General features: G+C 32.4%; 1 protein-coding gene across 2 annotated transcripts in view; it reads right to left on the reverse strand.

The window, feature by feature from the left end:
* Positions 1-523: 523 nt before the first annotated feature.
* Positions 524-14,383, reverse strand: part of LOC138707464 (RUN domain-containing protein 1) — a 30,968-nt gene continuing 17,108 nt past the window's right edge. The window contains exons 7-14 of one of the 2 annotated variants that reach the window (XM_069836946.1): positions 8,737-8,852; positions 7,470-7,606; positions 4,201-4,399; positions 2,466-2,669; positions 2,268-2,365; positions 2,057-2,151; positions 995-1,141; positions 524-805 (exon numbers count right to left, since the gene is read on the reverse strand). In XM_069836946.1, the coding sequence (XP_069693047.1) occupies positions 1,035-1,141; positions 2,057-2,151; positions 2,268-2,365; positions 2,466-2,669; positions 4,201-4,399; positions 7,470-7,606; positions 8,737-8,852 (956 nt within the window). In that variant the 3' untranslated portion in view covers positions 524-805; positions 995-1,034. Of the gene's footprint in view, positions 1,142-2,056; positions 2,152-2,267; positions 2,366-2,465; positions 2,670-4,200; positions 4,400-7,469; positions 7,607-8,736; positions 8,853-14,383 lie in introns of both variants that reach the window. The other variant, XM_069836945.1, reaches the window with a different exon arrangement.

A 14,383-nucleotide genomic window follows, 5' to 3' on the forward strand; every position in this document is an offset into this window, starting at 1 on the left:
GAAGTGGGAGACGGCGACAGCCGTAAAATTACTTGCAATACATACATAAATATCAATATCAATAAACTGCACAGGTCATTAAGCCTCTATAGGACATAGCGAAATACAAAAAGGTAATGTCCATACTGAAATTGTAAGATTGCGAAATTAAAGACTGAATAAAAAGAGTATTGAAAAATTGAATAGTCCTTGGTCAGTGTTCACTCAAACTCGCACAATGCATAATGAATGGATTCTTGGAGGATGGCAGCTAAACTACATTTTCATAATCCGTGTCATTGTTTCTTAATGCAATATTCCAAGTAATTTTTCACACCCTTACAATCAGTTGGGGTGGCTAATTTTTCTATCTGCTGTGGAGATTTAACTGTGTGCGCAGTTTAAAAGAAGATTTCGACGTGAGCTCTTCAACAGTTCCCTTGTTAATTTATAATTTATTGTAACCGTTGAGATAGAAAAATGATTTGGTGAAGGAAAGGCAGGAAGGGATGGTTAGAAAAATTGAGAAAATACTGCACACAACTTTCACATCCAATTATTTAATAATTCAAGAATGCCGAGAAAGAATATTTTATCACGAATATTTTTTTACTTTCAAATTTAAAAACTAATTTTCAAACAAGTTCACTGGTAATGTCTGGATTCGTAAGATAAAGAATATGAAATATCAGTATTTTGTCTCTTCCAAAATTAAATGAACAAAAATTAAACAAACACAAAGGGGAAGAGAAAGAAGTCATTCATTCGAAACTGGAAGCCTCACTTAAGGCAAGATTTCAGGCGAAAGAAGTATGTTCACACAGCCCTAAAAACAAAAGATAAAAAAACTCAATAAACAACATATATCATTCTACAACTTTTTACATACGTGTTTAAATTCAAATACCCTAATCAATTTTAAGAAAAGGAAAGAACTTATATTCATATCAATTTTTGCTATGTTCAAGTTGAATTTTAAGTTTTATGTGGGCCATTAGGCAACAGTACTACATACTACGTATCAGATGTGCATCATTTTTTTTTGTTGCAGAATGCTAGAATGCATCTTTGATATTCTGAAACTGCCGAACTGCTAGATCCACTGGTAATTCGAAGTTGAACTGTGACAATCTTTCGAGACTATGAAAACTATCTTCAAAACCTGAAACAATAGAGGTGATCACCTAGTAAGATCAAAATACAATGCATTATATTATTATTAGGACCAGAAAGTTCAAGCATTTGCATATATTTTTCCACTGGCTATAATTATTTGCTGATTAATTATCTTCACGAATCATCAAAATTTAAGCTTATCAAACCAAATTTTATGTTGCATATATTTGCATATTTTGACTTTTATTTTTATAAATGCATAATATTTCATGATATTTACATTATTGTGGCATATTTTCGCGTTTAAGCTCAACAAATTTATGCTGCATAAAAATGCATAATTTGGGTTTTTTAAATAAAAGCATCATATTCTATTTTTGAAAACTGGTATTGAGAGAAATTATTATATTATTTTTAACAGAAAATTACTGAAAGTTTCGCGGCAAATCTAGCAAATCTCACGACACAGTAGTGTGCCACTCTCAACAAAAAATGTAATGAATATTTAAATACTTATATAGTCACAATCATGCCATGGCATGAAAGAAAAATTTCACAACCTTGAGCGGGATTCGAAACTGCGACTTCCTGTACTCTGGTCAGGTGCTCTACCAACTGAGCTATCAAGTTCGTCACATCAACGGAGTATATACGTCATCCAACATCGTAAGATGAAGTTTAAATAATGTAAGTTTAATCTAATCTAGTTTGACCTACAATGTTATTACATTTAATGGTTATTATTATTATTATTATATTATTATTATTATTAACTTATTAGTGATATCCAGAAATATATAATTTTATTAGAGCATATTTATTGGCATATTTTGAGGTTTTTAAAGGGCTACTTGCATGCATATTTAGTACGTTTTTAGGGCATGAACTTCCTGGCCCCAATTATTACCGATTTAATTGTAAGCTTTCAGTAAATTACTAAACTGTTAGAAAAATCTTCTACCTGTTTTAGCAACGTAACTCCACGGCTGGTAATACAATTCCAAAAGTGTATGACACCTGAATATCAAATGCAGCCACGGAACTAACTTCTTCATGCTGTAAAATAAACAGAAATATAAAAAGAAATTTACAGTTACATATTAAAAAACCAACTGAGACTCAAATCTGGAATTTAGAAACCATTTACAAAATAATTTCTTTAAATTACATACTTCAATGCTGCACAGACGAAAGCTTTGAAATGTGAGTCATAACTTCGCTTGTATCGTGTATGTGTAGCAATGATGTTTCCTATTACTCCAAGCAAATTCTGAAATAAAAAAAATTATATTTTAACAATATTCTACATTGGGAATTGTACTATTATAGTACAACATCTGCAAGCAAAATTAAGAGCCATAAACTCTGACCTGTTTGTTTGAAATAGCAGTCCCTCCCACAATGTCTAAGTTGAAACTCTGTGATAATTTTCTGGCCGGTGTTGAGTTGAACCGATGACCATTCTTCAGTTCATAATATTTGAGCACTAATTCCCAGGCATGCATACTTTTCCCATTTGTATTCATTTGTGGAAAACATCCAATAAATGGCACAACACTTACACTCTGCCCAACCTACAACAAATAAGTGTAAAGAACACGTAATTATATCACATCAAGTTGCATTTGAATAACTTAGCATTAGTAACCACCATTAGGGACATACTAAAGAAATCAGAAAGAAGAGGTTGTGTTTATATCAAGACACTACCCTTGCATCTGAAGGGTCTTCTACAAGAAACATTATCTAAAAATAAACTGTTTCATTGGGAGATGAAAACAGTGTTCAAAATTGCCTTTGAATACTTCTTAAATAAAAACTTAATTTAAATTGAAGTTAAGAATTAATTCTCTTGGCAATGAAAGTTTAATTCAGTATATATGGATTGATGCTAAAATAGTGGTCACTATTTAAAATGCAATTTTGGAGTATTGCTGTTTTTGTGAAAGACAACTCATTTGTCTGCAGAATTTACAAAATTCAGCATGTAATTTATCACTCTTACTTCTGTGAAAACTGTTGAAACACAATGCGGTACTTACATTTCTTTTGTGTGTACCATCTTCAATTATTGTTAATAATTAGAAAACATTAGATCGATACTGCAGAATTTTCAGATTCATGTACCAAGTAATAGAGGGGTGGGAAGCCAAGGAAAGAGGAACCTATGTGTTTGAACCATTATCAGCCATCCAACTGGTAGGCAAGGAAAAGGGAATCTATCTGCTGGATCCAATATCAGTACTGGAGAATAGCTCTCGGTAAAGGATCCAACAGAGAGATTGGATCTGTTATCAGCCCTGGAGAATAGCTCTTGGTATCTAATCCAACAGATGGCGAACCTATCTGTTGGATTCATTATCAGTACTGGAAAAGAGCCCTTTACAGACTTGGGTATATGAGCAATTAAATATTTCAATTCTTAATGTAAAGAACTATTTGTGTGTCAAAATTTTGGCACTCACGTAAAATGTTTGTTATATCAACAAATGGTAGAGGTAAATAAGTATAACACAAAGAACACTAATCCGAGAAAACTGTACGACAACTGAGGGTCGAATATTACAATGATGAAAAGTTTGTAATTATTTTAATTAAAAACTTTGCTGCTTAAAATGTGTTTTGCCTAAAGAAAGACTCTGAATCCCCAATGGTATATGAAACCTTTGTTTAATTGGTGTATTTCATGTAAATAATTAAAAAAAAAAACGCTAAATTAAATACTGAAAACTATAATATATAAATAGGATCATTTTATTATTCAAGGTACAGTATTTATTTAAAAACTAGCAGTTCGAACATACATTGCACACACTCAAAAATGAAAACCACGTAGTAGTTTCGATTTTTCAGATTTCAACTCATTTTTACAGAATGGTCTCTAAAAGATATATTTCATATGAAAAAACATATTTAAGAGTCTAGAATCATACCTATCAGGAATAAATAGATAATGAATGGGTACTGTAATGAAAAGTACCTACGAACACCTATGTCTTACAGAACAAATATTCATTAGATTACTCAAAGCACTTTTCAGTTATGTTTTTGCCTTGTACATAAATCTTATGACTAATTCAGTCACATTAGAAATTAATCACTTACAGGAATCAAACCATGTTGCATCAAGTCACGGATGCTAAGAGCTAAATGTTTCCTTACAGCTGAGGTGAGCTTCACATTGCATAGCACCACAGGCGCATCTTCGGAATCAGATGTGTAATCACTGTCCACAGGGCTCTCTGGATTTGAAGCACATTTTATTACGTAGTCCACAGCTAGTTCAAAACTAGCTCTTAGATCTCTGAAAATATGATCGAAGTATAACAAGTACTCTTCTTTTGAAAGTAACACTTATATTAACTTTTAAAATTTAAAACAAACATTGCCTTTATATAAGCAAATGTTCAATATTACCATAACGAACAGCAACAGGTATATGATATTTAATGAAAAAGTGTTTTTTCTATGATCGTATTCTTTTAATAAAAATAGTGAATTATCACTCTAATGACTACAGTCTAGTATGTAGAGTAACCATGCAGTCTCAAAACTTTTCTGTGGAGGAGATATATGTAATACAGTGAAACCTGTTCAAGATGGAAGTGACGAGGTCCTAATTTTTTTTCCGTTGTGGACAGGTTTCCATGTTATTCAGGTGTGAAGTTGAAATGGAATATTTTATCATTTGTATAAATGAAAAACAATATGGCATGTCGCAAATTGTAGGAATTACAAAATATTCCGTTTAACACTACTGACATTAAATCAGCTTCCTGTCACTTATTTAATTGGTGAATGATCTTGATGAAAATCTCATTTTCTGTATAAATTATACCGTAACTCACTCATTAAACACTAATAAGTTTATTAATTACACTAAATTTAATATCTAACACTATACTATAATACTGTACTGTATATCACAACAGATTATTTAGTTGAACTAGGAGCCATCCATTAGAAGCCTTGAATTCTGGATTATCTAATTTCTTTGCCAGTTCAATGGTTTGCTTTGCAGAATAGGTCAAGAAATTGGCATGATGTTTGAAAGGGCAAGAAGAATTCACTCTCACAATAGTTCATTTATTTCTACGTAACCAGTTGTTTTCTGTTTCCTTTTTATGTCACCATTATTGACCGCAAGCCACTCACTCATGATACGGCCTTTATTTTTTAAAGTGTTAAGTTACATGTGAGTTTTCTATTCATAAATTTCAACATTATTTTCCATACGTGCATTTCTAATTTTCCTCGATAACTTTTACTTCATCATTTAATATAGTGCAACATTTTTACACAACTTTTTTTTATCACGAAATCGCTAATACACTTGCGTTCTATGATACCCAGCTATGACAGTATATAGGAGTGAAGCATTGAACATCTTTGAAGGGACTCGTCAGCCTAGTCAACAGGGTAATAAAATTTATGACCACCAGGCCAACACACCCTCAAACCCTCAACAATTTTGCAAAGAAAACTTGTTTTTATCTTAGTGACCTACGTATTTCGTACATTCCTTGAAAGCACATACTGTTTCAAAATATAGTTTACATTAAAGTAGTGTGTCAAAATATTATTTCCGTTTTGAACAGAAGCAAACAGTTTCCGTTTCCGCGTTGGACAGTTTCCGTTTCATTCAGAAAAAAATTACACATAATACATACGAATTTCGCAGGGACCAATAAATTGTTCCGAAATAGACAGTATTCCGGATTATTCAGGTTCTGATTTGAATAGGTTTCACTGTACAATATTAATACGCTTGCCTCAGGCTTATCTCTTAAATGTGAAATTTTATGGTAATTCAAGTTTTGAAAGTAACGTGACCATCTTTATAAACACACTACTTTCTCTAAGTAACATTTCAATATAAGGATATTTTTACTTTTAACGAGTAATGCTCAGAAGAGTCACATTTTTTGTAAAAAAAAAAAAAGCCTCTGTTATATTATTACTTTCAATTACTCCTTATATAGCGGAAAATATAAGAAGAAATAACTCAAACCTAGCTCCAACACTCGACAAGTATCCTCCACTCTCAAAGATTTCGTATAAGCAATCATCATATCTCGAATAAAAACTCATAACACTAACATCCATAATTTCTGAATAACTTAACACTGAATAAAAAAAGAATCCGACAACAAATGTGTTTTAAAAAGCTGTACACAAAACCCGACACAACTGAAGGCACACCAAACAAAACTTCCAATATATTTACAAATAAATTTCTTGCAGCACCTTAACTTAAGTATAGTATTATGAGAAAAGAAAAAGACAAAATCAAAGAAGTTCCTTCACATTTCCAATTTTTTTTTATTGGGTTATTTTACGAGGAAGCTGTATCAACATCTAGGTTATTTAGCGTCTGAATGAAATGAAGGTGATAATGCCAGCGAAATGAGTCCGGGGTCCAGCACCGAAAGTTACCCAGAATTTGCTCGTATCCAATTTTTTAAAGTAGTTATTTAATGATGCTGTATCAACTACCCTGTTATTTAGCGTTGATGGGATTGGTGATAGCGAGATGAGGCCGAGAATTCATCATAGATTACCTGACATTCGTCTTATGGTTGGGGAAAACCTCTGGGGAAAAAACCCAACCAGATAATCGGCTCAAATGCGAATCAAACCCATGTCCGAGCGCAACTCATATTGGCAGACAAACACCTTAGCCAACTGAGCTACACTGGTAGCTCATAGTTCCTCAATAGTAGAAATGATATGTGATGTTTTAGATACTCTTACAAAAAAAAAAAAATTAATGCAGAAAGAAAGATATTAATATCTCAAGGGTAAGAGCTAGAGATTTCAATTTTAAAGAAGAGTTTGTGTATAATAAATTGTGTTACAATGTAGGACATGAGTCTTTCCTGGTGTTGTATATGGAATAATTCTTATTATTCCGAACTGTGTTACATCTTTCAAATATGAAGTGTATGACATGTATGCAATTAGTATACTCTTATATGTATGTATTTATTCACACTGCAAATGGGTAAATACTCGGTGGCAGTGGTAACTAATTACACTCAATGACAATAATAAACATAATTGATAAAAAAATACAATTAATAATAATAAGCAAATTGTAGAATGTAATTAAGCAGTATGTAAAAATTTACGATGTCACTGGACACCTTACAAATACAATTTTTGGTAAATATTTCTCGAAATCGTCGTTACTCTTTATGGCTATTCATTCTATCCTCTAAAATAAAATTAATGTAAAGTTATTAATATGTGCATGTAACAACTACTGAGAACTTGACATTTCACACTTACACAATAGTACAGCATTTCAGCCAGTGTTGATGTGTGATTTTACACAAATTATTGAAAAGAAAAAAAAAAAAACTAATTCTTACCCCCAATGATTTGCTTTCATTGTTTTCTTCAAAGAGTTCTTTTTGAAATGCTCACTACCACACCCAAACTGTGCAACCGCAAATATCTGTAGTAGTGTAGCTGCTTTCTTCATTATGTTTATTGTCTCTGCTCGAATCTGTAAATGGAAAAAAATTACTAACAGTAATTCTTAATCTAGGCAAGCATAATCTATAATAAGTTAATCTTACCACACTCAGTAAACTTAACAGTTGAACACGAAGTACCTCAATTATTACAGATCGTTTACAATAATATATACAATAACAATTAATTATTTTATTTAACTTGTGTGTAAATCTAAGACTCATACACGAAAGCTCATTATATGATCCTAAGTTTCCTATTGTATTGTATTTATTAACATTCCACGGTATTCATACATGCTTACAGCTAGAATATGGAACAAGTCAAAAAACTTAATACTATTATAAAATCTTAATTTATAGTCACAGTCTAGATAAAATATATACAGACGAGATTTACAATATAGTCTACTATTACAACACAAAGTTTTAGTATCAATTTCATGAAGTGTTATTGAATGTCATGAATTCACCTACAGAATAGAAGGCGTGAGAAATTAGGTACTTCTTTAATTTGGCCCTAAATAATTTTATGTTTTGAGTTTCATTTTTTATATCGATAGGGAGGCTATTAAAAATTTTTACTGCCATATAACACACTCCTTTTTGATAGCACGATAGACTTGCCGATGGAGTATGAAAGTCATTTTTTGACGTGTATTTATGCTATGAACTGTTGAATTAGTTACAAAGTTTTCACGATTACATACGAGGAAGATTATTAATGAAAAAATATACTGACAAGCCATGGGCATTATTTGTAGTTTTTTTAAAATAGTCCTATACGATTCCCTTGATTTGGCGCCTACTATTATTCTCACTGCTCTTTTTTGTAATAGAAATATATTGTTACTATCTGTGGAATTTCCCCAGAATATTATTCCAAAACTCATTACCGAGTGGAAGTATGCAAAGTATATGTGCTGTGTGATAATTACTGGTAGAAACACGAATAATTGGTACTGTTTTTTTCCCATGAAATTGCTTACCAATACATTGCCTTAAATTTGAAGCAGTTTCCCCCCAATTAACTGAAGATGAATGTATAGAGAGACAAGAAATAGTCAACAATTCAAAAGCAAAATTGGAACATGTGAACTATCCGTTTTCTTAATATAATGGAGATTGAATAATGTGATGATTTTCTCATGTTATGTCGCACCTCATCTTCATTCTTATTCTGAAGTTTTCTTCTCGACAATGACGACAATCCACCATGAACTGGGCAGTTGCATGTGCATTCCTTATGTTTCACGCTCTTCTCTGTTGTGCCCTCACCTGGTGAAGTAAAAGATAAGATATATCAATACTGAACATGTACACAATATTCACTTCTCCACTCTAGTGATAATAAAATTGCATTAGAATTCTATCTTCTGCATAAGTTCTGAATTAATATATAAATATACTAAATATGAAATTAAAAGTATAAATTCCACACTTCCAAGGCATATATATTTTTATGCTCATAATTTTATAAAAAGCCATAACCCTTAATAAGTAACCAATTACGTGTAAGCTACATTAAATATTATTATAAGCATTATTACTATGGATATGATTATATTTTAAAATTGAGTGGTGGTTGTTCAATTGGTTATTGAACAATTCTATATATAACGATTGAATCTGTGATATTAAGGTTGTATTTCAACAAGTTGTCCCCGAAGATTAGCTATGGAATTACCCTGACATTGTCTTATAGTTGGGAAATCCTCTAAACAAAAGCAACCCAGTTACCAGCCCTAGCGGGATTTGAACCTATGCCCAAACGCAGCCTTGGAGCATGTGTTGCTCACCACATCTAGACCATATCAGTGGTAGTGGCAGTGGCAGCAGCAAAAGTAGCAGAAGTGGGAGATAATGGTTGTGGTGATTTGTGATTGAAGCATAAATTTATGTAAGTTACACTAAGTATTTCACAAACATGTTATTAATCCACAATTAACTAATTGCCATTTAACTTAATTCATTCATTCATTTATTTTATTCCATAGATCTTACATGAGCAATTAAGCTTTAAGATGTGGAACATGTCAACATTTTACAATATTACAATTACAATTTTTACAAAATTTTATAGTTTTACAATTTAGTAATTTTCTAAAATTTTTACAATTTTGTACAATTTTTTTACAAATACAAAAGTTAATTCATATTCAATTCATTTGCATTTCACCAAACTAATACGTGTTTAAAATAATGTCAATTAATTTAATTTCGACTTTGGCCCAGTCACTGATTATCAAGGATGGAGGTTACGCTCCAACAGTGAACTTCTTAACCTGATAGGAGGTCAAGATGTTGTAAAATTTATGAAAGCTCAAAGACTGAGGTGGCTAGGCCATGTAAACAGGATGCCTGAAACACGCACTCCTATTAAAATATTAAAGGGTAGACTATATAACAGGAGGAGAAAGGGTAGACCAAAGTTAAGGTGGATGGATGGGGTATCCAAAGATCTTGAAATTATGGGAATGAGAGGATGGACTAACATGATAAAGGATGGAAGGCTGTTGTTAAGGAGGCCAAAACCCACTCCGGGTTGTAGCGCTGATGATGAATTTAATTTCGAATTAAGTCATCACAGCCTTTGGAATCATAGTAATTCCGAAGACCATGTGCCTTGCTAATGTAAACAGTGACAATGATTTTTATGAGTTCATTTGTTACATTACGATAATATAATTTCACCATAAACAGAGGTAACGTCAAAACACATTAAAATCATTGAAAACAAAATGACAGATGGGCAGAGAAGAAAAGAAGAAAGGTTGAAAATAAGTACAAATAGATTCCAATGCAAAAAAAAAAAAACCTCATCCCAATGTCTTCGGAAATACTGAAGACAAAATGGGATAATATGAAATTAGATACAAGGAAATGACATGAAACAAGCAAAATGGAAAGACTTCATGGATTTCGCTTTTCCAATGCCTTCAAATGTAACATTAGACTTACATGATAAATTTGTTATTCATATTACTTCAGTTGCTATATTTTAGGCAACCGAAGGTTGATTAAAGGTTTCTTCAATAAATGAATCATTTAAATAATATTATGAAGTACTTAACTATCAGTTAGAAATTCTAAATCACCTTCTGCACTATTAAAAATATACAATGCTTATGTTTTTCTTAGTCTAAACTTCATTTACAAATCTTTTTCGTCCATTGTATTAAAATAATCTTCTCTTTTGGAAATTATCCTCACCTATCTTGGTAAGAAATCATCATTTTTATATATCAAGACCATTCTCCTCGCCATTACGAAAATTACTGACGTTAATGCAGGATTAATTATTTAAATGACCAAATAACTTAAATATAGTTTACTGAGAGCTTAAAGCCCAATTTGTGTTGGTGAAATACATTGTCCCTTTAAGTGTCAATTAAAAAGTACTTTAAGTAACAAAGTTAAATATGTTTGATGAAGTAGGTTCTAAGGCAGTGTCTCAAAGCTACATTTACAGCTGAAGTGAATAAGATAGTTGACTAAGTAGCCGGATGTGACGTCAGGAGGCATGATCCAAAGCTACATAGTGTATAGTAATCAAATCCGTAGTAGCTAGTAAATGAAAATGCTTGCTTGATAACTTTTACACTAAATAAATATGGATGGCTCATCAGCAATTGTTTTGTTGTTGTTGTTTAGTCAACTGTCACAAGTGATACCAACAAGGCACCACTTATGAGGCAACTAGGCCAAGAGATAATAGAATAGGGTGGCCAGTTCCTTTCTCCCTTCATTGCATACATCGCCGACTAGCTATATATTACACTAATCAGACTTCAGATGCATACAAACAATTGTTCTTACCTCTGACACACATCGTCAGCAATTGTGGTTATGAAATATGAAGATGCTTTAGGGGTAAAATAATGTAAATATAATGTAGAATAACACATTAACTTTGAACACTGACACTGTTAATATCGAACCTTCTACACTTTTTAATATTGTAATATTTTAGGCCATTATATTTTCCACATACTAACTCCTAATGAAGCTGCATTAGGACACTGCCGTCTCAATTCAGTGCTGTAACGTAATGTCATGGTTTTTAGAAAAATAGTCTCTTGAAAAGGCCATGATTCAAGCATACATGTCCAAAGCTCCCTAGTGTGCAGTTCACTAGTCACCTAGTTGCTAGTCACTAGCATGTAGTAGAGACTTGAGCTTTGGGACACTTACTTACTTACTGGCTTTTAAGGAACCCGGAGGTTCATTGCCGCCCTCACATAAGCCCGCCATTGGTCCCTATCCTGAGCAAGATTAATCCAGTCTCTATCATCATATCTCACCTCCCTCAAATCCATTTTAATATTATCTTCCCATCTACGTCTCGGCCTCCCTAAAGGTCTTTTTCCCTCCAGCCTCCCAACTAACACTCTATATGCATTTCTGGATTCGCCCATATGTGCTACATGCCCTGCCCATCTCAAACGTTTGGATTTAATGTTCCTAATTATGTCAGGTGAAGAATACAATGCGTGCAGTTCTGCGTTGTGTAACTTTCTCCATTCTCCTGTAACTTCATCCCTCTTAGCCCCAAATATTTTCCTAAGAATCTTATTCTCAAACACCCTTAACCTATGTTCCTCTCTCAAAGTGAGAGTCCAAGTTTCACAACCATAAAGAACAACCGGTAATATTATAAATTCTAACTTTCAGATTTTTTGACAGCAGACTGGATGATAAAAGTTTCTCAACTGAATAATAACAGGCATTTCCCATATTTATTCTGTGTTTAATTTCTTCCCGGCTTTGGGACACTGCCAAACTGAAATAATGAATGACAAAAATGGCACCTAAAAAGGTTTGGGAAATGGCTTTCATATTCATAAATTATACAAAGTAAAAATATTAACTTTTAATGCATATAAATTCAGACTCTAGTTATCAATATGGTCAACAGTTCACTAAATATATCTGAAACAAAAATTGAAGCTTAGTAAATAATATTTTTATACAAGCAACACCAAGAAGATAAAAGCAGAGGAAACATAGCCATCACTTACCTAGTGCATTCCAGTGACCATGTTATGAACTTACAGGGCTTGTAGAGGAAGTCAGAGAGATCAATTTGTGAATAAGAGTCCATGCACAGAAATGTTTCAATTAATGACTTCTAGTCTACAATAGTACGGTACTCAATAAAATACCAGGAAGTCAGACAACCCACTTGTACGCATGCATAATGGATGTCTATCACAAGAAAAAACTTTACCAGCAGATTGGTAGTGACTCTTCGAGTATCTGCATGAATGCCATGGCATCAGAGTAGTGCCTGCCCGGTGCTATATGTTCAGTGGTCAGTCTGAGCAATCTTGCAGAAAGTAAACAGTTATTACCGAGTTTATCTTTGTTTTCAGTTAAACCAATATGCATGCATGTCAGAGGGTTTGGGTAATTTATTAATATTTTATTGACAAATATTACATATTACTAGATCTTGCAATTGAGAAGTTTTTGAACCTGGGTTCCTATTGCCAGATCGTTCACTACTCTCTCTACATTCCTACGAGTTTTTAACATGAAACAAATCTGTATACAACTTTTCAGGTTAGCATGCACACATTTATTAGCCTACATGATAAATTAAAAGGTTAAAAATAAACTCGTGAGTATTCATTCTATTTACATTAGTTACAAATGTGGTATCTGTATCCCTTCACAAATAACAGATTCTTTATATCAATGACCAATTTTACAAACAACCTGTACTAGTTTTTATACTTTTCTTTTCTGAAAGTATTAACAAAAACTGTTCTAAAAAGAAATTGTATCTAAATTTTGATTCGACAGACTCCTAACTCCATTTAACGTATTTTCCAAAGATCAAGTTTATGGATTAAATTTATCACGATCTTTTAAGTGTATACATGCAAAAAATGGTTTGCATACTTTATGATAGATATATATTCTGCCATTAAAAATAAAGAGGAAAGGACGGGACTAAACAATGAATAAGAAAGGATGTTAAAATTATCAAAATTAGAATTCATATGTTTACTTTGATTACTTAGAACCTAACACTACCCAAGATATTATTTACATATAATACAGTACAATCAATAGAATACCAAAGTACCAAATGCACAGCCACTGAATTAAGTGTGACCAAAATTAACTCTCAACAGAGAAAGGAAGTAATGATCAAGTGAAGATTCGTACTTAGGATTCTGTTTTGGATTGTAGTAATAAATTTTTCCGAAATTACAATTCCCATATAGAATTCAAGTTATTCCAACCTACAGTACAAGGCATTTGGGGAGTAGATACCAAGCACAAGAGATCACCTAGGATGCTAGTGTGTGTGACGAAACATGCAAAACTATATTAAAAAGCCATTTAAATAGTGTAGCTACATATTTTCAACTTACATTATATACGAATTTTGCACATGCACATATTCTTGGACAGTTTTGCACCCAGCTGAAAACTGAAAAAGTTTGGGACTTGGGAGAGAGGAGAAAGAGTTGATTATGAGAGCAGAAGAATCAGTATAGGTAGAGCCATTTAATTCTGCGGTCACAGAGGATTTAAAATTAATACTCAAAACTATTTCAAACGTGAGTATTAAAAAATGTTGCAACTGTCACCTTTATTAATGCCACACTTGGAACTTCATCATATGACACTACTAGCTTCGCAGAAAAGATAATGAATGTGTTCTCAAACTCTATTTCAGTACCGGTATTACTAGAAAAAAAAAAATCAAGAAATAGAACTACGGCAAATTAAAAGACCAACTTCTCTTTTAACACAACTTTCTTTTATGTAATAAATTAATTTACAATCACTAA

Source organism: Periplaneta americana, chromosome 10 (assembly GCF_040183065.1).
Source record: "Periplaneta americana isolate PAMFEO1 chromosome 10, P.americana_PAMFEO1_priV1, whole genome shotgun sequence".
Taxonomy (NCBI): Eukaryota; Metazoa; Arthropoda; class Insecta; order Blattodea; family Blattidae; genus Periplaneta; species Periplaneta americana.